At 41.4% G+C, this 26,177-nt stretch overlaps 1 protein-coding gene across 1 annotated transcript in view; it reads right to left on the reverse strand.

Annotated features, from left to right (window-relative positions):
* PLPPR5 (phospholipid phosphatase related 5) overlaps positions 1–26,177 on the reverse strand; it is a 723,479-nt gene that overhangs the window by 258,222 nt on the left and 439,080 nt on the right. Inside the window, exon 3 of the mRNA XM_069232139.1 lies at positions 5,633–5,883. Coding sequence (XP_069088240.1) covers positions 5,633–5,883 — 251 coding nt within the window. The remainder of the gene's footprint in view (positions 1–5,632; positions 5,884–26,177) is intronic.

Below are 26,177 nucleotides of genomic sequence, written 5' to 3' on the forward strand. Positions count from 1 at the left end.
AAATATACCATAACAATAGGGGCCCTCTTCGTAAATGACGGTTTCAGAAAAAGCACTGTCAAAAATACATTTGGGGCGATTCACAAAGGTACTTTAGAGTGCATAAAGCATAAATCCTCTTTTTTTCTTTTTAAATGTCCCCAAACATCAAAATGGCAATTAAGCCACTATTACTGTACAGTAAGTACGATTAGAAAGGACTATGTTCTCTTTGCACTTTTACTGAGAGGCAATTACACGTTTCAGGATCGACTACAAAGGTGTATAAGAAGAGAAATAATACACCTGTAGTATGTTGCTTTTGTAAATCAGTCCCTCTAATATTCTGATAATAGAATGTATAATTTTTTTAGGTTTCATAAACTATTAAGCTGTTAGCAGTAATTAAAGAAAAAAATTAATTAAACAAACAAATAATTGAGACCTTTGAGGGCCCAGAATGAGACTTGCCTGGATTTTGCCGTTTCATACCTCCATTTCAATTGTTCATGCAAACGTATCATAGAAGAAAACTGATGTAAAGTATATTAAATTAACATTTTAAACTAACATATGTAGCTATTGATGGCACGCATCTCTTGGGAGTATACTTTGCCAAACAAAGTGTCACAATTGTCTTGCTGTAGGACAACTTTTAACAGACAAAGACAGAAATTGTCATCACTCACACAGGGGGAGACCACTGTCATTTCATATGTGAAAGCGCTCACAGGCTGGTTGAAAGGAACTACTGTGTGACACCAAACTGATATAATACCCCTCAACATTAAATCAAAGTTGTGACGTATAGCTTACATTAACTAGATCCTTATTTAAGCTTTAATTTATTATTTTTCATTGTCATTTTAAGAAATGTCATGTTCTTTAATGTTAATAAGACTCAACTTTGTCACTGTGTTTAAAGAACCCTCTAGCGCACTCATACAAATGAATAGTTAAAAGCATTTCTACTTTCTCAATTCTAAAATGCAGGGGGTTCTGCTTCATCTAAACTGTCAATAGCTTGATCAGCAATGATCAGCTGTAGACTGTTTTTCGTTCACCTGTAGCTGTGGGAACAGTATTGTTCAAAACATCACTTTCATATTTAATGTTGAAGGTACTCTGTTGGAGACATGGACTGCTTGCTTTCTTCTTTTGTAATTTGGGAGTCTATTTTCCACCCTCTGCCTATACAGGCTTTCTGTAATGTTCAATAAACTATTCTTACTTTTCTGGTCTGCGTAGGATGCTGTTGTACTTGAAAATCAGCTCAATAATGTGACTTCAAGGTGTAAATACACTGCGGTTGTGTATCTCTTCCTGATTTCTCATCGGGATGTGTTTTGCAGTTGTTTTTATACTGTGTCTAATGTATGGTAATTTACATATTCCCGTCGAACGCATGAGCACATTTGATGTATTTATTGTATGAGCCTCTGCATAATAGTATCTAATTATCCATTACTTACAAATCAAGTGAACATTTATCTAAATGGCATTTTCCGTCTTATATCAGTTATTTCCATAGATCCTTAAAGATGGCTTTAGAAATAATATGGGTGTCTTGGTATTCATTTCACTGCAAAAGAAAGTGGTAATCAAAGAAAAATTGTAATTCACCACTCCTTTCAGAGGATTTTTTACTTGATCTGATAGTTTGTTTTGGTTGATCTTATGGCAAACATATGGTTGCTTCACTTATGTGTGGGCAGTGTGAGACTCTGTTTTAGTTAGATCTAGGTTTTCTGTTCTTTGGTTCATGACCCAGGTGATGTCCGTAGCTGATCAAGAACAACCTAGAAGGAAGGGAGCTGTATGAGTGTTATCCAGGAACAACTTGTGATAACCGATATCGTGATAACCGATATCTGTACATAAAAGTAACACACATGGCACTCTTATATTAACATATTAAATACAAGTACTCGCAATTCAACATACCAAAACTGACTACTCCCTGAGAATAATGACACCTTTACTCACATTAAATGCTGGAAGTTAAAAGAAGCTCTTTGATCTCACCAAGTATTCTATGCACATTGTAAATAATAAGAAAATGTTTTCAATGTAATCCATAGTTTAAGCATATTGTTATTAAATATGCATCACCATTAGTTAGGCTCACCCTGTATCCAAAAACCACAATAGAACAATTGAGTTTAAAGAGTTCCATAAATGGTGGCCACCTACCTTCAGGATATTACATACACCATTGTTGGTAATGTAGTCTTTTTATGCTTCTATTCAGTCTATAAGAATTTCCGGACTGGAGACAGTGGCCAAATTACTTGGAGCACCGGGTGTGACTACCCTAGTTCCTTACTGAAATGTATTTATTACAAATAACATTTAATCTTTGGACATAGATGCATGAACTGGCCATAGACCTGTAAACCACTGGCCATAAAACTTTAATGATTGGGGCCATTAGCCTTTGTGCGAACAGACCTCACAAGAGCAACCAGAAAATCTGACAGTGGACAGGAGCCCCTTAGGCTTTGCTGAGTGAGTGGCTACATATACACAGGCACCCAAACATGTACATACACATATACATACAGATACACACACACACTCTGGGAGCAATGTACATGCAGGATTGCTTCATGGCAATCATGTAAAACAATCAGTGAATCCAGTGTGAAAGGTGCACAGTATCCACCTTATCAAGTGATATTAGTAGGTGAATTGCCATTCATGTCTTTAAATCTAAGTTTGAGGGAGAGGTAATTAGGATATTACAGATCTCCAACATGCCATTTTAAGCAAGACTTGAAGTATGCTTGAATAGGTTCTTCCCAACACCCCAAAAGGATCTCAAAGCAGTATTCACATTTTTCTTAACCAGATCTGCATCTGAGCCTGGGAAGCATGTGCTCATCACCTCTATACTAAGAAAAAACATTAGCAGACATTTTGAGTCTTTTGAGAAAAAAATGGAACAAGTCATTAGCAAGTAGCTACAAAACTACCTACTACCAAACTGCATGCTACATGACCTACAACTGGACTTTATGGTCTCGCAATGCACAGAATCTGTCCCTATAGAAGTCTGGAAGGACCTCCTTGTACCATTGATGAAAAACTGTCCCGATGCACCTTGTACTCTACGCAATCCTTAGAACAAGGGAACATCACATTCTACCGCAGATGCTTAAAAAGTAGGTGTGATTGCAGGCCTGAACCTAGACTGGATCATTCCCTGCTCATTAATCACAACCAGCAAATTCAGTTTGGTTCAACAGAATAATCACTCCATACAACATCATGCAGAGAATTATAGGGCGTCTTCTGCTGAACGTTTGATTTTCTAAATGTACATGCAGGACATGGTATAGATACCACAGCAACACATGGTGCACTTTAAAATGTACACTAATAACTTTCAAATTCACATCCTGTTGGAGACTAGCACACAAAACTGAGTGGCTATTTCCGTGTCCATTGATCATATCCTCATCCTTGCTTCCTTTGTTTGAATGCAAAGAAGGACAAAGGGCCTGATTTAGATTTCGGCTGATGGGTACTCCCTCAGAATGGTGACAGATACCCCATCCACCGAAACTAAATCAGGCCCAAATTCAATTTTCTGAGAGCGGGAGTCATTGACATGCTCCCCTTTACTAACCTCAAGCCAGTTCCAGCACAATGCTAAACATCTGGTAGCTCTATTCAACACTGATTGCAATTTTCCATTCACTCAACAGGAACACTAGTAACAATTGTGCATCAGATGATGCAGCACCAAAGTAGAGGTGTGAGGGACTCTCTGCAGCCCCTGTGACTATATTTTGCTACCTAACTGAGGGTGGCACTCTCTGCAGCTTGGGCAGAGTGTATCCTTGCTATGCCACTGTAAATCAGTGATGTAATTTTTCAAATATCCTTAATAACAGTTTTTCATTTTTTCATAATTCATTTCTTTGTACAGCTGTCCGACACTGCCTCTGTAAATGATCCACTCACATTGCTGCAATGTAATCTTCACTAGACTCTCCTAAAACTAATTTCAAATATCTCTGTAGGACCTGTTTGTCAATTTGACTGAACCTAACCAGAAAGGAACACACAAAGCCATCACTGAGATCACACCACAGTTTCGCTGCATTAGTCATGGATTGAATTGAAAGTTCTCTACATTATTCATAACCCTTACTGCAGCTCTGGCTCCCAGCTCTTGCAGGAATCCAGACTTTTCAGGAACTTTTGACCAACTTCTTCTTACATGGTTCAACACCACACCTTTATAAACAAAAATCACAAACTCAGATGACTCAGGTTGAAAGCACATGACTCAGGTCCAAAGTCAGATGATTCAGGCCCAGGGTCGCAGCCTTTGGACCTTCATGAAATCACAACTCTAGGCAGAATCTAACTATCTAGAATTCAGGAAGTTCCTAAATAATGAGCTGTTCAAGATGGCAGAGTAGTAGGCGTTAAAAGTGCCAAAGAAAATGTCACAAGGAAATCAGTTAGATTTCCTTGTGCCGTTTTAACGCCCCTGCTAACAGAGGAATGCCCCCTTGCATCCATTATGCCTAAAGCAGGCATAATTTGGCACAAGGGTTGCACCACTTTGTAAATATGGCACAGGGAAAATGCCACTTTAGCGTCACCTTAGTGTAAAAAAACTGACGCTATGGTGGCACTAAAGGTGGCACTCAGGGGTCATAAATCTGCCCCTAAGTCTCATGATAGTCTCTGTCTTGATTACTTACTCTTGTTCCAATAAACACACCTAAGTGATCTTTGGTAGCCTATGGTGCTGTACAGCACTCTAGAAATGGCACATTAAAAAATAACAATATCAAACAATATCAAAAGACATGAAATTACTATTCAAGAAGGCATCAAGAAACAACTCCATGCTGTGCTAAAAGTGTGTCATTTCCTGGATAAAATGTTTCTATAATGTGTGTCATGACTGCTACAGAATGCAGGTATATTCCAATTGTATGATTTATTCTTTTGAAGTAGAAACACACGTCTGATTATACAGGGATCTGATCAAATTAAAAACCCTACCCAAACATAAAAATACTTGTAAAATCTTTTCAAAAGTTGAAACCTCTCACATCTATACGGGAGCAAATCTGAATTAGTATATATTCCTAGTCTGCAAATTGAATTGAGAACATCTTACTTTAGACATCTTTACCTGTAAATTATATAGAAAACTCTATATACACACCACAATATTTCATATTTCAAAAATGAAAAAAGTCATGATACTTAATGAAAACACATTCCATTCCTTTGTCAATTAAGCAATACCTTAGGGATTTTAAAAAATTCAAATGATAAGGTAACTTACTGGTTAAAAGTGGTTTCACCCCAGTCATAACACATTAGATTCAATTTACTACATTCACATTTCGATAATAAAACAACCTTGATTGAATGTGTACACAACTGGCATTTTAGTAGATTGAGCTGATAGAAGTCATATATGCTGCACTCTTTCAATTAGGTAAAACTTAACTTGCTTGCCTAATAATACTAGTATTCATGCTATCAGACTACTAGATATTTATGAACCACACAAAAAAACCTTGCAATATAAATAGGTTAAAAATGAAGCATGGAAATAGTTCATAACATATTAGTGTAAAGTAAATGAATGGTGGAAGAAATGCACCAGTGTACTTACGGCCAAGTACAGTGCGGCATAAACACTCAGTGCTGCTTCTTTGGACGGAAATGTCTTCCTGGCCTTGAGCACAAGATCTGGGTTTCCAGTGCATGCTTGTGCATTAGTAATAAACTGTGTATACTGCTGACAACCAAGATCAGTATAGTTGGGTTTGCAAACCGTGAGGAAATGTGGTGCAAGGTTTCCAGTCACTACTTGTCCAGCATTTACAAATATATCCGTAGCAAATAATCCAAAAGTATAAATACCTGTAGATAAAGAAAAGTGATTACATCATAGGTATTCTTTAATATGTAATGATATGTAAAGATTTAGTAAACCTGCAGCCAGTCACATTTATATTTTTTGTTAGCCACTGACAGGTAAACATTGTTGAGGATACACAAACAACATGTTATATGAAAAAGGATAAACTTGTACTATACACTGTAAGAAATTGCATAATTAATTGTGAAGAATGTGAATTTTTATAAGTAATAATTTCACAATTGTCTTTTTACTGGGAATGAACTAACCCATTTTAGCACTTGACTCACTCAAGGAAGTGAAGCGGAGCAGTCGCAGGCCCTCTCAGGGGAGGTGATGTGGTATAGTAACCCTGGCTTTCTAGTACACAAAACACCCAATAAATCATAGCACAGTCAATGAACTTTCTTTCAATAAGGCAAAGTTCCTACATTACACACTCACCACTAAATACTATGCATTAACTTACAAATGTATGCATCAGGTAGATAGAAATACCTTTGGTGACACCCTCATAGTGAACCCTGAACAATATAACCACAATATCCCCCATCTATCCTAGATGCAAAATCACAATGCTAGGAGATATTATTACAAATAAGGCAGGTCTACTGGCTTTATCAAGCTGTAACCACATCACTAAAAACAGCCACATATATCATGATTCAACATTGCACCACCATTAAAATCTAAGTTCAGTGTAAATGTGTGTGAAGGGGTGCGTAGAGGTCAAAATATTTAGAAGGCAAAAGCAAAATGAAATAAAGTGCTTAAATGTGAATAAGCGCAGTGCATGTTTGGGGTGATAAAATGAAAGAGATGTGAGGGGGTGCATTTAGGGAATAGGGAAAAGGGAGTGCTGAAGACGAAATAAAGGATGTTAAAAATGTGCAGATGGATGAGATGTGAAGAGAAAAAGGGCATACATATCTCACGTAAAGCACACAAAGCTGAAGGCCATACTCCTTCTATAGGCCTCAGTAATATTTAATTCACAGTCTCACAAGTTCAAAATTGAACATTTCTAATGTTAATTATTTATAACTAATCATTTTTGCTACTCATTCACCTTAAACAGCTAACAAGCATTGACGAAACCAATAGTACTGACAGGTTTTCGGTGTATGTCAGTTGTTGTGTTTTATTTCTGAATGCAATAACATCTCAGAGAGAAACCAGAATACAGGCCTGGTGGCACACTATGGGAATCACAGAAATGTATTTAAATGTTAAATTTTTTCATCCCACTTAAAGATCTGTCTGCATATATTTCAGTATGGTTGATTACAGCCAGCAGCTGTGGGTGCTTTCTGATGCCTGGTTAGAGCATTTTCGTCCAAAATTGATGCTGCATACACTGCAAGACACTGGGCAAGCACACACTTTAAAGGGTCCGAAGTTGTCATGCTGTACAATTTGCACATCAAAGTAACTGTTGAACGTAATCATGCAGAAAGGTATGGGGCAGTTTTTAATGGGTTTAGTATTTCAAGCCTATAGGTTCTAAATGTTCTATAAACCTTACTTTCTCACTAAATTCATTTGCTTTCAAATTCACCATTTGTCAATCTTTTTTCAATTTTTTCTTGGGAGGAGGACTGACCTTGGTCTCCTTGTCCATTAAGCTTGCTCGCTTCATTGGCTACTTGAAAGTCATACCCAGCTTTTAAGCTCCACCACTTTTAATTGTCACCAGCCGCCATTGCATGCTCGGCATGGTACTTTGAATTGCTGTCACAAAGGAGGGGTTTCCTAGGACTGGTTCCTGGTGTGCAGGCCTGCGGGGAGATGTGGAGTCTCAGGGGCATAAAATAAGTATGGGTAGGAGTCCCCATGCATGCCCACTAATACAAGAACATGATCAGATTAATGTTGCAGGCACTCACAGGCACTGGCCCAACCCAGGGGTACATGAAAGAAATTGGGTGGACTACTTTACGCTCATTCTCCGTTTTCTCCATGAAATTTGTAGGTTCATTTACCAGGCCCCTTGGACCAGTTTTAACATGTTTGGGCTAGTTTTTCTCCTAGTGGACAGCCCTAGCCACCACTAGTGTTATCTTTGGGCCTCCGTGACTCTACAGACAATTTTCGTAGGAAGCTGGGTTTTTAGGAGCCATCCTCTACTTTTCTCTTTGTGTTCTTCCCCTGCTAATGAGCGCATTTTGCACAGCTCCTTTGCAGCTAGCCAGAAGTACACCCTCCTTGCCACATTCCCCATATCCCAGAAACTCCTAGCTTCTTGAAGGACACCTGTATGTCTGTGGAGTCCTGGAGCAGTCCACAGAAGGCCTAGGGGAACCCTCCTGGGTCCCCAAGAGGGTTTAGGTCCCCAGTTGTTCCTTGGGGAGCACAAGAGTGCAAAACCCACTGGGTCTGGACAGATCCATCCTACTCATAGAGTCAGCTGGATTTAAAAGTCCTTCAGTCTATCCTTGAAAGGCATCAGATGTCTTCTCTTTCCAGGTGGGCATTTGTAGGAAAGTGGAGTATTCTGTGGTGTGGGGGTTAGTCCTCACCATGTAGTACTCACATAATACCCAGGAGATGGTCCTTGGATTGACACTAGTAAATCCTTAGCTCAGTCCTGGTAGTATGGCAAAGAGCAGTCAGCCTTTACTTAGAGGAACATGTGTTAATCATTTCACAGCATAAACATGGATGATAAGTAATTGACACGACTCAAAAGAAATCCGACATCAATTTGTAAAAATAGAGCTAATGTTCATATAAATTTAGACATCAAAACAAACAGTATAGATACTGTAAAACCATAGATATTGATTTTAGAAGCAATAGAAAATCACTGCAGATATGGCATTTAATGTTGCATTGAAGTCAATGGTAAAAAATAAACGTGCTGCAAAAATGCACTTAAAATGCAAGTTGTATGGAACTCGTAAGGGGTTAAGCTAGTGCAGTCCCTCGGACCAGATCATGACGGTCAGAGCAGTTTTACCTGGTTTGTGGCATCCAGGTGCAGAGTTGTCCTGGCTGTCCATGAGGCTGAATGGGACTCATATTGATGTTAATGCCAGGGATGCCAGTGGTAACAAACAACCACTTGGAGGTCGAACTGTGGGGACATTTTGCAGAGTTAAGGTGATGCGGGTCCAGGGGCCAGGCCACAGCGGTCACAACCAGGTCTGTGGGGTCCAGGTGCAGATTTGTCCTGGTCGTCCATGGTGCTAAACAGGGCTTGCACTGGTGGTCATTTTACCACTGGAATGACGATGCTGATAAGGGGATGCAACATCTCAGCTGGGGCTGGGTTGCAGATGTCAGATGCAGGTTGCATGCTGTGCAGTCTATAAAGGTTGTTGGCTTTTTCATTATTGTTATGGAAGAGAGCTGCAGCTTTGTCAATGCACCTGCAGACAATACTCAAGGTATGGACAAATACTACAAAAGAGGCTGGGAGTAAATGCATCTACTTGCTGCAGCTGCACCCATTGCACACATTGCTGCACCTGTATGTCCCCTGCTTCATGCAGATGAACAATGAGGAGGGGACAAAGGTTCACCATGTAGTTCCAAGTCTGTTGCCTCAGGGACAGAGCTTGCCTCTTTTTCTGTGAAACAGTGGGCAGAGTCCAGTTGTCGGTGATGCAGAGCTTCTCTTGATCTGAAGTTCTGGTGTTAGGGGTGACCCTTAAATCCTGGATTTAGGGGAGTTAGGTGTGTTGAGAATAGTGGCCAATGGGCAGCTAGCTCCTACAGCTAATCCACCCCTGAAGTGACCACATCTGTTGGGACAGGTCACCTTTAGCTACCCAGAACCCTCTGTTCTACTACTCCTAAGATGGCAGGAATCAAAACTTAGTGCACAGGCAGGGCTGCTCACCCTAGAGTGTTGGTTAGCCTGCTGGGTGTTTGCACAGTCCTGCATACCTAATTTTCCACCTGTCCATGAGCAAATGTGCTTGGGGGAGGGCTGTTTCCTCACTGGAGGACAGTGCTGATGGCTATCAGTGGGGATGAAGCCTTCGAAGTTCACTGCCCTTTTGTTTCTGACCTCTGGGAGCACCCAGGCAGCCTAGCAGAAACCTGTCTTGGTGGCCACACATGTGGAAAAAAGCATAGATGGCTCAGCCAGAGCACAAAGGAAGGTGGCAGACAGGTGGGCAACTTCTAGCGGATTACCTAGGTGCATGCTGGCTGTTTCTCAACACAAGATTAATGTTGGGGGTGAGAAGTCATGTTGTTGAACACCAAACTTGACATATCTAGGCTGTACCATAATGGAGCTGGCAGCCCTGGTCTACCGGGGCTTAAGTCCTATGTCATTCTATGTACCAGCCTGTACTTATAATGTACCTTAATGGAATGGACACTATAGCGACATAGAAGCTTGTGATTATATGTCTACACCTTAAAAATTATACACCCTGCTTCCAGGGTTGAAGTGGCCTACCTTAGGGGTGTCTGACATACATGTAAGGCAGTGCATGGGACTATGCCACTCTTGGTGAGGGCACAATCGAACTCAAGCAATTGCACTGCTCTGGCAGACCTCAATGGCAGCCCTACCACCAATACTTTGGGAGGGCCACCCAGGGTGGCACAAAGTTGGGCTCAGCCTATGGGACTCCCTTTACCATCTATGCCCTGGGCACCCGTGGTACCATCTACTAGGGCCTTAAAAGGGGATAAAATCTTGCCAATCAGGTAATTATCAAGTCGACATAACAATTTTAGGGAGAGAGCACAGGCACTGGGGCCTGGTTAGCATGCTTCCAGTGAACTAAAAAAGTCATACAAAACAGCATTAGGGGCAAAATGTCAGGGGTGACCATACATAAAAGGGCACTTTCTTACACCATTCTTTTACTCTAGTTGCTCACAGGTACAGTGTCTTTTCATCTGCCCCTCCCTTGTGCATGGGCTTTTAAATGGGAGTGTAATCATCTAGGAACCAGTCACCCTGTGCCAATCCTAGGATTTTATATTATCTCTCTGCCCCACGCCAAACATCCTTCACAGCATTTTGGGGCAATCCAATAAGGCAGCTTCAACTTGTCTGTGGAAGTAGTCCCCCTGAGAGCCTCAGCTCTGCCCCTAGTTGACATAGGTGTCTGAACCCTTCCCACCAAAAATTCTAAGGTGAGACCCCCGGTTTTAGCTCCAAATATTTGTCCATCCTTTTTTGTTCCAGCAGGCTTGGCGTCTTCCAGCCCAGGTGGAGTGTGGCAAACAAATTGTCAGGTGAAGACTTAGCACCCACCCTTTCCAGGAGCTATGTCAAGCACTTCTCTTTTCTCTATTGTATAGGGAGGCCTTGATCCATCCTCTGTGAGCAAAGTAAGCTTCCACCCCACCCAGAAAGAAGAGATAAAAAACTGGAATCTGATTATGAGCTGAGGCAGTAAAAAATTGACAAACTTTACAAAAGGCCTATGAGCACAAAAGGAAACTATGTCAATGAATCATGACACCTAATTTGATGAAAACAATATTTATGCTGACACCTGTGATATCTTGCAAAAGAAAGTGCATAGTGCATAAGTCACGCCTTTTATATGAATACTTCCTGCCATGCACAGTTTTCTGTAAACCATTGCGATGGAGGAGTGACAGTGCCTCTTAGCATGTCATAGATCAAGTGGGACACTGTCCAGGAACCAAGGGCCTGATTTCGATTTAGGCAAATGGGGTACTTTGTCATAAACATGACAGGTTAGTCGTCCTCCAGAATACAAGTGCATTATATTCAATGACACTTGTAATACTGTGGACTACATATCCATCACTCATGTGAAGGAGTATCCTATGTACCAAACTCAAAATCAGACACTAAATCATAGCTTTAAAGTAGTAAAATATCAGCAATATGGATATTAATACATCTAATAGGAACTCAGGGGCTTATTTACAAGCCCCTCTGTGCTGCTGAGATGTCACTTTTAGTGACAGTCCGGCGGTGCACATGGCAGATCCATATCTACAAGCCAACACAAAGCCACCCTGTGTGGCTTTTCATGACCTTGTAGATATGGAGTGAGACAATGCAGCGCAAGTTGCTGCTTTGCCTCACACTATGATAGGCAGGTGGGCCATGGGGGATACAGTGGATATTCCCATGCAAAACCCATGGCATTTGACACATTTGTAACAATTCATAAACCTGGGAATGCGTCAAAAGCCTACGCCTGGGGAGCAACACAAACAGAAAGAAGAAAAAGCCAGCATTAATTGTTGTCTCTTCCTGCATAAAAACAATAATTCCTACAATGCAGGCACCCTTGAACCTTGGTGCAAGGGTGCGTGCATTGGCGCATGGCAGCCCATTGTGCACCACCTCAGGGGGGAAGGACAGGAGTATGTTGTATCCCATAGATAATGCACATCCTTGCCCTTTCCTTTTGATGCAGGGCAGTGCAGCAAGATTCCTTGTGGCACTGCCCTTCACCAAAACCTAGGTAATGAAGCCCTCAGTTTAGAACAGGAACTCAGTTTCCCTCTGCTTACATGTGCAATTCATTTAGCCCACCATATATGGAAAATAGAAGCTAGTCACAAATAGAACTGGCTTAAGCCAGAATCACTCAAGCACATATTTTGTTTATGCAAGCACATTCAAGGATGTTGAATGAAAAAACCTAGAAAGGTCTCAACATCAAAAGTAGAAACAATGTGTGTGATCTATTCTTTTAAGAACCTGTTTCTCTAAGAGAGCACACAAAACAATTGCTGTCTCATACAACGGACAACAAACTATACTGATAATGGCCCTTTGGACCCCCAAAAGAAGCTATGGAATGGCAGATGAAAGTCTATAAACACCCTTTCCTTCTGCTGCCTCACTTGAGTCTAAATAAAATGAAGTTAGGTGAGGGATTGTTGGAAATAGTCCAGTTTTACTTTTTGTCTAAAACCACTATTTCTGCTGCTAGCCTCAGGTTTCCACAAGAGTAGCAGACACAGGATTTTTCCTCATGCTACTAGCATTGCTAAAAACTTTTGCAATCCGCCTGTCTCTGCTCTTGTCATGAAATTGTAGAGGATACACTTCAACAGGAAGTGGTGTGATAGCACAGAGGGCAGCCTGAGACTGTCAGAACACCACATATTAGTTTTTGGGAGGATGACAGGATATGACCTATTGTTTTGTGATGAATGAGTGAAGGGGCAATACATATTTGGGGGTATTCACAATGGAAACTCATACTTGTGAGCAATTTACATATGCAATTCAGTCTTACAGTTTTGAGCAATTATACTACTTTTGGCTATTAAAAGCAGTGTTACTCATAAAAGGGTAGACTTACATGATTTTACCCCCTAAAAAAGGGGACGGGTCAAACTTATGTGTGTAAGGTACTACTGCCAAAAATAATCAGTAGGGGCTTCATTTACAATGTCTTTGCACCACCATTGTGTCATTTTTTTGATGCAGCTATGGTGCAAGCACTGCTTTACACTTCTCCACATTTACGAACAGGCGTATTGGGCCCAATGCATCAGTATGTAAAGCCATGCGTCACACTATACCTGCACCAGGTATAATGCATGGAAGGTAGGCCTTCCCTCGGGAAAAGCCACGCAGAACTGACGCAGTCAAATTTACATTTCATCGCATCAATCCATGCCTTCCGTGCGTCGGAATTTTAATGCCTGCACCAAGCAGGCATTGAACTGATGTAAGGGTTTTCTCTATGGGAGCCTTCCTCCCATTGCTAGAGTAGTGTTATTTTGTTGATGCTAGTCCAGCAATGTGCTGGTTTAGCAACACAGATGTGTCAGAATTGCTGACGCCTCTGTGAAAACGTGCCATGGAGCTCTGTATGGTAAATACAGCTCATCCATGGCATTGTTATGGGCTCGTGGGCAGCGCAAGAAATCTGACGTATCGGGCAGATGCATCAATTTCTTGTAAACGAGGCCCTAAGAAATCCAGCACTTCGCATGACCAGCCACTGATACTGCAAGATCCTTCCACAGAAAATGATGGAGAAAAGGAGCTTTCAATAAACCCCAAAGGAAGTTCTATTTAAAACAGTCAAAAGTATAAATAAATATATTGAATGTTTAAAATACCCAAAAATAAAACACATTTTTTTCCAAAGCATTTTATTGTTTTATCTGACAAGAACATTTCCGGCAAAGTGTACATTTGTTTTACAATACATCAACTTGTCTACTTTACCCCTCCCATCGCCTCCCCTACCCTCCCTAGTTATCCAGGCTTTAGTATTTACCAGAGAAAATATCAATAGTTGTTTCAAGTTCTCTAATTATCTAGTCATGTGCACCTAATGCAGGCATGCTGCAAATCACACCCAGTACAACAATGTCAATGTAGCATTCATTTATTATTAAAATATAAACCACTTTTAATTAATTCAATGCATCATTTTAAATTATCATTGTTAGTAAATAACAAAGAAGTATTACTTTTACATTGTGTGTGAATTTCTCTTTTCATTTAAACTTCAGAAACATAAACGTAATTTAATGTATTTAAATTAAATACATATAGTAAATAAATAAATCAAGGTTTAATTCAACATCAACTTAATACTGGTGTCGCATTTTTTATTTTTTCTAATTTGAACTAAAAATATAAAATTAATTTACATTAATATATTTTTTTAAATAACTTCATCATTTTCCATATTCATTAGAATAATCAAATCCCCCTGGCTCACCCAAAACAAACCATCACATTGAGTTATCACAGCACTTTAAATATACTGCAGTTCCTTATAACATCATACAGATCACAAATTTGTGATATTCACTACTATATGACAACTACTTAGCCTGTATCATGCCATATTTCAAAGCGGTTTGGTTTGTGTATTTTTTCCACATCATCCCCTTCTTCAGTCCATCATGCACCAGACTGATTCCCACTATTTCCCATTCCAACATTGCTCCTTGATTCCCATCTACACATTCCATCTTTTGTCACACTCTGCATTCCCTTGTAATGGTTGCCCAGGTTGCCATTACCACTAAATAACCACTAATCTCTGAACAATGACCTGGTAAAGTTCTCTTGTTCACATCCTGCTCACCCACACATACTGGTGCATAGAAAGGCTGTAATACACCCACCTTCAGCTTACTAGGTTTTATCATGTCAGCATCATCCTCCATCACCAGCGGTCAGTCACTACATGATACAGATATAAACCATGCAATTATTATTTTCTAGGTCAAAATAGCTTCCTCAGCATTTTTCAAATGTGCCCTTTTCCCTGAATATCCACCCTTAATTGTGCTGGTGGAAGCAAAGTATAGAGAAGGTTATGTTCTCTTAGTTTGCACTTAACTTCCTTAGAAGAGGAATATTTATGCTGTTTGGTGCAAAACTGTACTAATGCAGTTTTGCACCAAAAACTTTAGCACCAGCTTGCACGATTTCTGAGCACCAGCCGGGCACCATATTTATGGAATGGTGTAAGCCAGTGGAAAGGGTATGCTAAAGTGAAAAAAAATGACGTTAGCCGGGTGGGGCTGGCGATTTAGGAGTAGGGGGGTTTTGCACCAAAAAATGACATTAGTCAGGTTGGAGTAAAAACAAATGACTCTATCCAGCCTAGTGTCATTTTCTGATGCAAAACCATCCATACCACATGACTCCTATCTTAGAAAAGACAGGAGTCATGCACCCCACTCCCATGGCCAGCACAGGGGACCATGGTCCCCTGAGCATGGCCATTGCACCCAGTACCATATAGGGGGGCCCATTTCAGGGCCCCCAATGGCACTTAAACAAAATATTTACCTGTAGTTAACTATAGTTACCTGGGATGGGGTCCCCCATCCTCTGCTGTCCTTCTTGTGTGGGTGGGGGTGTCTCTGGGGTCTGGGGAGGGAACCTGTGGGCTTATTGCATGGTGTTCGATGGAACTAGGCCCACAGGTCCCCTAACGCCTGCCCTGACCCAGGTGTTAAATAATGGTGCAAAGCAAGCTTTGCACCATTATTTGACCCCTCCTCCCCCATGCCTGATTTTAGCACAGGGGATAAATATGGCGCTAAGGCCATACAGTCATTTTTTGCACTGGGATGCCTACCTTGCATCTCATTAATGCATGTAGGTTTAACAAAATGATGCAAATTCAGTGCAAAACAAGTATAAATATGCCCCTTCATCTTTTTTGTATTGAATGTCATTGTCTGGATAAAATGAAATCCCGGAGCCATTGCTTTCTTTTGCATCTTCTTGTTGTGCTTCACACTAAATGGATTTTATCCAGATAACGTTGCACTGTTGCCACTGTCATTCTAGAGCAGAGGTCTTCAAACTGGGGGGCGGGGGCCCCAAGTGATCCCAGGGGGGGCGCCAAACTCTGGCCAAAATAAATATCATACAGATAACATGCATTTGTTTTAAGCAGAAGCATGTTATTGCAGTAACAGTACTTAACTGCAATGTTTAAATAGGATTAAACCTATTTAAACATTGCCATCTTTCTAAAATAATAGTGAAAAATTCTGAGGGGGGGCCCAATGATTTTTATTTTTCAACTGGGGGGGCACGGCATTAAAAAGTTTGAAGACCACTGTTCTAGAGGGAGTCTCTGGTGGCAACTTCCATCCCGGGGTCCTGTGGCTCTATCAATTTGAAGCTTATCAGCCCCTTTCAATGACTGACAAGAATTTAGGTAGAAAGGCTTCCAAAAATGTTTTCATAGGCTGCTTTCCCATTCCTTCTGGTAGGACCAAAATCCAGACATTATTGCGCCTTGATCTATCTTCTAATTCCGGCAATTTTTCTTTGTGCCCCTTTAAGTGCCACTCCTGGTTCGCCAGCAGGAAGGAATGAGCACCCATTGTTTCCTAGAGTCACCAATCCTGTTCTCTGCGTCTTTTAAGTGGTCACAGATTTTGTCCACATCCTGGCACAATGGAGCTACCGTTATTGCCACCCCATCAATTTTCTCGGTAATAGCCTTGTTACCATCCAAAATCATCTGTATTAAATCCACTATAGAGGGACTCTCTATACCAGTGTCCTTTGGTTTCTCTTCACCACCTACCAGTGTCATTTTTGTCTCAATGGTTTGTTTATTTAGCGCTTGCGACCCTGCACCTAGTTCGGATCTTTGCAGCATTCGTTGGTTTCAATTTAGGGGTAGCTACAGCCCTGCCACTTTCTCCTCTGTAAGTAAGTGAGGGCTTTGTCAGTACCCACCTGTGACTGCCACCAATTTCTCTCCAAAAGCCTGGATCTCACGGACCCTCCTCCTGCCAATATCAGTATTCTGTCACAGTCAAATCACTCTTCACCAATATCTCAGCTAATATGGCCTTTCCCTCTCCTCCACAATTTAGATTACAATTTAATTTAAAGTATTTGTACTATGGTATTATAAAGTTGAATAAGTGTTTTTAATTTTTCCTATAGTTTATCATAAATAGCTCTCCACCCTGACTGTGTGTAAGGTATAAACAAAATTGTAAAATCATAAACAATAAACATTGCTACTTCCAATAAGTGAAAGTTGACTAGTGCCATGCAAATCTTATCCCCTTCCAAAGTCTTAAATAGTCTCAGAGCTCTGAGGAGACATGACACAATGCTTGGCAAAGTGATATACGCTTTTCCCTGAAGGTACCTTACAGGAAAAGACCAATAGCCTTACAAAAATGTAGACAACAGCATAATTATATCACACATTAAAGATATGTTATCATATAAGATTGGAATAGAATGCAATAAATATTAGTGATCCATGTTCTGATTGTTTAATTTAATATGTCTCCACCTCCCCAACTACAACTACAGTCAGTGGAAAACTGTGGCTAGGGAAAAAAGAAACGTGGTTCTTACATCTTTCCTAAGAAAAATAATTTTGGGATTACACTTGTAACACAGATGTAGAAAGTAAATGCCAGAATGGCAGCCACTGTCGAAACTGCATAGCTGTGACTAACATTTGGCTATTGAGAGCACTTGACACACACGTTAGGGTCACACATAGGGCAGGCATGCAAAGCATGCAATGCATCTATTTTCTTCCTCCAGGTTCACAGTTCATTTCGTTGTTTCATAAAGTCTGTATGTTGCCTCATTCATGTATTGTTTTTCTGCTACAGAAATAGCAGATTGACTAATCAAAAGCAAAGAACATTTGTTACCATCTGCTGTTTATCTCTGAAATCCTGGCAGTCTTTATTCTTTAGAAAATCCCACACTTCCCTAAAGCCCAAATGTGTGTTTTTGGCTGAACAGTGAACAGACACAAGTAAAAGAGTGGCAATCCCAAAAGGTGTGAAAGATATGTAAATGTGGTGTTAGGGCATAACCATATAACAGGTCAATTACTATTGCCAATGATCCTTCACTGTTGATATTAAAAGCAAAGTTTGTTTATGATTTTCAGTATTGATTCTAAGGAGAAATATATCCTTTCCTTATTCTGGTAATCACATACCCCTGTAATACTCAAACAAAATGGAGTTTACTGTGCTGCATATATATTAGTGTACATTTGCTGTATATGTATTGAGATTGATTTGTTATGGTCTTTGTCTTCTGTAAATGAAGTTAGATAGGTGTTAGAAACTGTGGTTCTAGTTGTCAGAGATATGCACCTTGTCCAAGTACGGACCGCAATCAGGGTAAGTCACAACACATCCTAAATTATCCCGTACTCACCTTCTGTTAGCTTGGCACAGAGCAGGTAGGCTTAACTTAGAAGGCAAAGTGTAAGGTATTTATGCAGTAACTCCTACAGTAACACAGTGAAAACGTCACAAAAAGACTCCACACAAGGTTAGAAAAACAGAGAATATTTACCTGAGAAAAACAGGACCAAAACCACAAAACTTCATCCAGTGGAAGTTGAGATATAATTTAGATTAAGGGGCATATTTAAGCAAAGTGGCCCTTTTCTTCTGCCCCTTAGCATCCCCCTAACACCACCATATGTGCGCCGTATTTAAAATATGATGCACCATGGCGGTAGTTAGGGGACTAGCGTCAGAATTTTTTACCCTAGACTGATGCTTTTCAGTATTAGCATAAAAAAAGGTGACGTTAATCTTGCAAAGCACACAGAGGCCCATTCTAACCAATGGAAGCCTCCTTTTAATGCCTGGTCTGAACAGGTGTATAAAGTGCTGAAGAAAATGACGCAAAGAAATCGCTTCGATTTCTTTGCTCCATTTTTTTGGCTCCCCTAACGGAGGAATGCCCCCTTTGCATACATTATTCCTGGTGCAGCCATAGTGTAGCGCAAAGGGTTACTTTTGTTACAGGGTTACAATTAATTTTGTGCCTTCTTACACCACATTAGTGTAATAAAATGATGCTAGAATGGTGCTAGGGGCTGTTAATATGACCCTAAATGTGAAAACAAGGCCTAGAGGTCACTAGCGGTCAAATGGTCACTTGAGGTCAAGAGACCGGTGTAAAATCAAAATCCAGACCAACTTCAATGTAGAGTACACCAGCTACAGAACCCACTTGCGTCATGCATCAGTATTTTCCACACAGTTGGGTCACTGCATCATTAGCGGGTTCCACTGAAGGAACTGTAATGAGCTGTCTTTTGGCTACACAGAGCATCGTCGGCGAGCCATGCTGGCTTTGAATCTGCTGTGTCATAGGACTTGCTTTATTGAAATGTGACTGCTGGATTTGGGGTAGCAGCACCACCACTTGTGGGTGACTGAGTCAATCTCACACTGTCATGGCAGCTGTCGACTATCTGCGGTGTTGTAGAACTCGCTTTATTGAAATGTGACTGCTAGGTTTGGGTAGCAGCAGCACTGCTTGTGGGTGACTGAGTCAATCTCACACTGTCATGGCAGCTGTCGACTCAAACCTTTTGGCTGGCAAGCAGCACCTCACCCAACATAGAAAGCAAAGGTGGTTTGTGGCAGCCTGACTCATGCCACTCGATGACCTCTCAGGTAAGTTGTGATCTTGTTAGCAAAAGGTTTCATACACAAACATAGGCCAAAGAAAAGATGCAGGATGGTTTTCAATATGTTTATTGAAAAGCCTGCAATATACAATAAAATGTATGAGCAGCAATCATGGGCAATGAGACATAACAGGATTAGGATTGTTGCAACTAGTGAGAAGAATATATACAACCCAAGCATATTGCAATGATATGTACATAGGAATCCTACCTAACCCCTAACGCCTAAGCAAGAGCATAACAGTGATAGCTCAATCTGTCAATACTTAGTCCATGAGAGGAACAACCCCTGCATTACCTACAAAAAGGTATCTACCCACCGTCTTCTTGGCTGGTTGTAGAGACAGCTATCAGGTCAGCACTGAATTGGCATACAGCATGGATGAATATCCTGACTGGAATGACCACCCTCCTTTCCCTTGGCATGTACAATGTATTTATAGAAAACATATTTCTGTTCTGTGAAAGTAGGCCTGATGTGGGTGTGTGCCTAAGTGTCGGACCGCTTATGTACTATTGTGACAATACTAACTGGGTTATCATGTACTGTTCTTGTCAGCCTTGGACAGAGGTACACAGTGAAATGTCCCACACAGAAATTGACAACGCTTTTGCAGAATCAATGCTGATTAGGAAAATAAAACATCCCTGCTGAAAAGCAGTTTAAATAAAATTTATAAATGAAATAGCAGCACATATATAGGTAAAAGGGCACAGGATACAGGCCTAAACTAAGCTAAAATACGTGTGCCCAAGCAAGGTGCAAAATAAACCCACGACAGCTGTCACAGGGGCAGCAGGTGTGTGGCGTCAGAGGGTGATGTGATGATTTTTCTCCTGCACTGGATGTGATGCGTCACTTTTTGCAGAAAGCACCTGCAGACCCCTCTCCTGAGGCCCTTCGCGGGGGAGCCTCAGAAAAGGGTGAGACTCACAGAGAGCAGAGTCCAGCAGCACCAGGAGAGTTGTAGGCAGTCTTTGTGGTCCACGAGACTGCAGTAGATTAGGGGGCCAGCAAGCCCTTGGAGATTATTCTAATGGGAAGGCAGAGTTCTTCCATCACGGTCAAAGAGCAGTAGGCAGCATGGCAACAAGCAAAAAAGCAGTCCTTTCCAAAAAAGCAGTTCAGTTGAGTCCTTTGAGCAGCACAGCAGTTTCTTCTGACAGAGTTTCAGTTCTAGGTCCAGAAGTGTCTGATTTGAGGGGCTCAAAGACCCAGTAATTATACCCAAAAGTGCCTTTGAAGTGGGAAATATTTCAAGAGTGGCTTAGAAGTCCACCAGTTCCCTTTCAGTCCAGTCCTGTCTGCCAGGCTATCCGTGGAGGGTTATCAGTCCTTTGTGTGGTGTCAGTCAGGCCACTGTCCTCTAAAGTGTAAGTGTGAGCCCCTCTACCCTTGCTGCTCAGCAAGACCCATCAGTATGCAGATAAATGCAGATGCAGTTCAGTGTCCTGTGTTTGTGGCTGTCTGGATGGAATGCACAAATGTAGATGTCACCCAGCCCAGTCCAGATGTGTACAGGATACAGACTGTAAGACACATAGAGCAGTAAGAGCAGAGAAATAGCTACTTCCTTAAAGTGGCATTTCTAAAATAGTAATGTTAAATCCAACTTTACCAGTAAAGAGGATTTATCATTCCCATTATAAAGATATGAAATATGATGTAGCTACTCATTTCTGATCCGGAATTACAACTTAAAGTTAAATTAAGGAATTCAGAATGCTGGTCTATGTGAGAAGTAGGCCACACTATAGTGAAGACATTCATGTCCTACCTTTTAAATACACTGCACCCTGCCCTATGGGTAATGTAGGGACCTTCCTTAGGGGTGACATATGTAATAAAAGGGGTATTCTTTTGGTAAAAGTATCTATTAACCCCTAGTGTGCCCAGGATGCCTTTGGCAAGTCCACTCCCCGGGGGGGGGGGGCAAAATATTTTTAGGCCTTTTCTGCCCCCGGATGCAGATCGGCCTCATATAATTAGGCAGATCTGCCCCCGGGGAGGCAGAAACCTCTAGACACCAGGGGTATATATATATTTTTATTTACTTTATGTTTTTATGTATGGGGAGTGACCCATTAGACAAGGGTCGCTCCCCTGGGGGGTAAATTGTATTTAGGCCATCAGCCTATTTGTATTAGGCCAATCTGTCCCCAAAGGGGGCAGAAACCTCTAGACACCATGGATTGGTGTGTGTGTTTTGTTTGGAGGGGGCAGCCCCTTGGGTAAGGGTCTCTCCCCATGGGGGCACATTACTCTTGGCCATACCTGCCACCCTTGGGCCCTTGGGGGCAGATTGGCCTATTTTGGAAGGCCTGTCTGCCCCCAATGGGGGCAGACAGCCCACCAGAGACCAGGGAAGATTTTTTTTTCAAAATAAGAGGTTGGGGTTATGGCCATACCCCCACCCTAAATAAATGGAGCCAAAGTTGTTCTGCCCACCAGTGGGCAGATTGGGCAATTACCCCTGATCCACACCCCGGGGGACAGAAAGTCCACTAGATGCTAGGGAATAAAAAAAAATAAAAGAAAATAGTGGGGTGGAGGCTACCAACCAGTTATGCCCCCACCCGAACTGAAGGGGCTAGCAGTCTTTCAGCTCTCCCCCACACACTAAAACATCTTATTCCATGGCAAGCAAGAGGACATTTGATTAATTGATGTTTTTGTTTTACATTTGGGCCATGAGAGCATGGTAACTCTCAAAATCGTCCCACTTGGAATGGTGAGAGTTGCACTTTTTTTTTACTTTGGGATGCTGCCATGTAGAAAAATCCACAAGCCCTAGACACATCTGAAAACTAAACATCTAGTTGATTCCAGGGTAGTGTGCTTCACATGCACCCCCCCACCATTTCCTTACCCACAATGCCCTGCAAACCTGCAACTTTGCTGGAAAGCACACATTTTTCCCACATTTTTGTGATGGAACCTTCCGGAATCTGCAGTAATCCACAAAATTCCTACCACCCAGCATTGTCTCATCTATACCGATAAAAGTTCTGCTGCACTTGTCAGCCTAAAAGTGTTTTTTTTCAAACTGCCCTTTTGGACCCACTTTGGTTCCCCCTCAGTTTCAACATATTTTTGGCTCTTCCCTGTCACAAACACTTAGCCCACCTACACAAGTGAGGTATAATTTTTACCGGGAGACTGAGGAGAACGTTGGGTGGTAGGAAATTTGTCCCGGTGCAGAGATCCCACACAGAAATTTGGGAAAAATTAGATTTTTTAGCTAAATTGGCGGTTGGCTGAGGATTCTGGGTAAGAAAATATTGGGGGATCCACACAAGTCACACCTCCCTTGACTCCCTCGGGTGTCTAGCTTTCAGAAATGTCTGGGTTTGGTAGGTTTCCTTGATGGCTGCTGAGCCCAGGACCAAAAACGCAGGTGCCCCCCGCAAAAACAGGTAGTTTTCTAATTGATAATTTTTATGTGTCCACGTTGTGTTTTGGGGCATTTCCGGTTGCGGGCACGAGGCCTACCCACACAAGTCAGGTATCATTTTTATCAGGAGACTTGGGGGAACACTGGGTGGAAGGAAATTTGTGGCTCCTCTCAGATCCCAGAACTTTCTGACACCGACATGTGAGGAAAAAGTGTTTTTTTAGCCACATTTTGAGGTTCACAAAGGATTCTGGGTAACAGAACCTAGTGAGAGCCAGACAAGTCACCCCATCTTGGATTCCCCTAGGTCTCTAGTTTTCAAAAATGCACAGGTTTGGTAGGTTTCCCTAGGTGGCGGCTGAGCTAGAGGCCAAAATCCACAGGTAGGCAATTTACAAAAAAAAACTCTGTTTTCTTTGAGAAAATGTGATATGTCCACTTTGTGTTTTGTGGCATTTCCTGTCACGGGCACTAGGCCTACCCACACAAGTGAGGTACCATTTTTATCAGGAGACTTGGGGAAACACTGGGTGGCAGGAAATGTGTGGCTCCTCTCAGATTCCAGAACTTTCTGTCACCGAAATGTGAGGAAAAAGTATTTTTGTAGCCACATTTTGAGGTTTGCAAAGGATTCTGGGTAACAGAACCTGGTGAGAGCCCCACTAGTCACCCAGTCCTGGATTCCCCTAGGTCTCTAGTTTTCAAAAATGCACAGGTTTGGTAGGTTTCCCTAGGTGGCGGCTGAGCAAGAGGCCCAAATCCACAGGTAGGCACTTTGCAAAAAACACCTCTGTTTTCATTTGAGAAAATGTGATGTGTCCACTTTGTGTTTTGGGGCATTTCCTGTCACGGGCACTAGGCCTACCCACACAAGTGAGGTACCATTTTTATCGGGAGACTTGAGGGAACGCTGTGTGGAAGGAAATTTGTGGCTCCTCTCAGATTCCACAACTTTCTGTCACCGAAATGTGAGGAAAAAGTATTTATTTAGCCACATTTTGAGGTTTGCAAAGGATTCTGGATAACAGAACCTGGTGAGAGCCCGACAAGTCACCCCATCTTGGATTCCCCTAGGTCTCTAGTTTTAAAAAATGCTCAGGTTTGGTAGGTTTCCCCAGGTGGCGGCTGAGCTAGAGGCCAAAATCCACAGGTAGGCACTTTGCAAAAAACACCTCTGTTTTCTTTGAGAAAATGTGATGTGTCCACTTTGTGTTTTGGGCATTTCCTGTTGCGGGCACTAGGCCTACCCACACAAGTGAGGTACCATTTGTATTGGGAGACTTGGGGGAATGCTGGGTGGAAGGAAATTTGTGGCTCCTCTCAGATTCCAGAAGTTTCTGTCACTGAAATGTGAGGAAAAAGTATTCTTTTTAGCCACATTTTGAGGTTTGCAAAGGATTCTGGGTAACAGAACCTGGTGAGAGCCCCACAAGTCATCCCGTCCTGGATTCCCGTAGGCCTCTAGTTTAAAAAAATGCACAGGTTTGGTAGGTTTCCCTAGGTGGCGGCTGAGCTAGTGGCCAAAATCCACAGGTAGGCACTTTGCAAAAAACACCACTTTTTTCTGTGGAAAAATGTTATGTGTCCACGTTGTGTTTTGGGGCATTTCCTGTCGCGGACACTAGGCCTACCCACACAAGTGAGGTAGACTTGGGGGAACAAAGAATAGCAAAACAAGTGTTATTGCCCCTTGTCATTCTCTACACTTTTTATTTCCAAATGTAAGACAGTGTGTAAAAAAGACGTCTATTTGAGAAATGCCTTGTAATTCACATGCTAGTATGGGCACCCCAGAATTCAGAGATGTGCAAATAACCGCTGCTCATCAACACCTTATCTTGTGCCCATTTTGGAAATACAAAGGTTTTCTTGATACCTATTTTTGTCTCTTTATATTTCAGCAAATTAATTGCTGTATACCCGGTATAGAATGAAAACCCATTGCAAGGTGCAGCTCATTTATTGGCTCTGGGTGCCTAGGGTTCCTGATGAACCTACAAGCCCTATATATCCCCGCAACCAGAAGAGTTCAGCGGACGTAACAGTATATTACTTTAAAAAATCTGACATTGCAGGAAAAAGTTACAGAGTAAAACATAGAGAAAAATGGCAGTTTTTTAACCTCAATTTCAATATTTATTTATTTCAGTTGTTATTTTCTGCAGGAAACCCTTGTGGGATATACACAAATTACCCATTGCTGAATTCAGAATTTTGTCTACTTTTCAGAAATGTTTAGGTTTCTGGGATCTAGCATTGGTTTCACACCCATTTCTGTCACTGACTGGAAGGAGGCTGAAAGCACAAAATATCGTAAAAATGGGGTATGTCCCAGTATAATGCCAAAATTGTATTGAGAAATTGGGTTTTGTGATGCAAGTCTGTCTGTTCCTGAAAGCTGGGAAGCTGGTGATTTTAGCACCGCAAACCGTTTGTTGATGCCATTTTCAGGGAAAAATCCACAAGCCTTCTTCTGCAGCCCTTTATCCCCATTTTTTTTAAAAAAACGAAATTTTCACTGTATTTTGGCTAATTTCTTGGCCTCCTTCAGGGGAACCCACAAAGTCTGGGTACCTCTAGAATCTCTAGGATGTTGGAAAAAAAGGACACAAATTTGGCTTGGTTAGCTTATGTGGACAAAACCAAAGTTATGAGGGCCTAAGCGAGAACTATTCCAAATAGGCAAAAAAAGGCCTGGCACAGGAGGGGGAAAAGGCCTGGCAGCGAAGGGGTTAAATACCTAAAAAAAACATAACTAGTTATCTAAGTAACAAAATAAAAATACACTCAATGAAAAATAAACATTTTAAAAATTGCCACCTTACTCCCCAACATAATAAATATTTTAATAATATCCTACTATATTTGAAAATGATTTTACAACTTTAGAAGATGATGTTCTTACCTTCTATATTCTGACTCACAATATGTTTGACACACAATACTTTTGATGTCATATTTATGCCTCACATGATTTTTATAATGTTATTTTGGCATAATATTCCCACTGGATGC

The sequence above is a fragment of the Pleurodeles waltl genome, chromosome 4_2, assembly GCF_031143425.1.
Source record: "Pleurodeles waltl isolate 20211129_DDA chromosome 4_2, aPleWal1.hap1.20221129, whole genome shotgun sequence".
In the NCBI taxonomy this organism is placed as follows: domain Eukaryota; kingdom Metazoa; phylum Chordata; class Amphibia; order Caudata; family Salamandridae; genus Pleurodeles; species Pleurodeles waltl.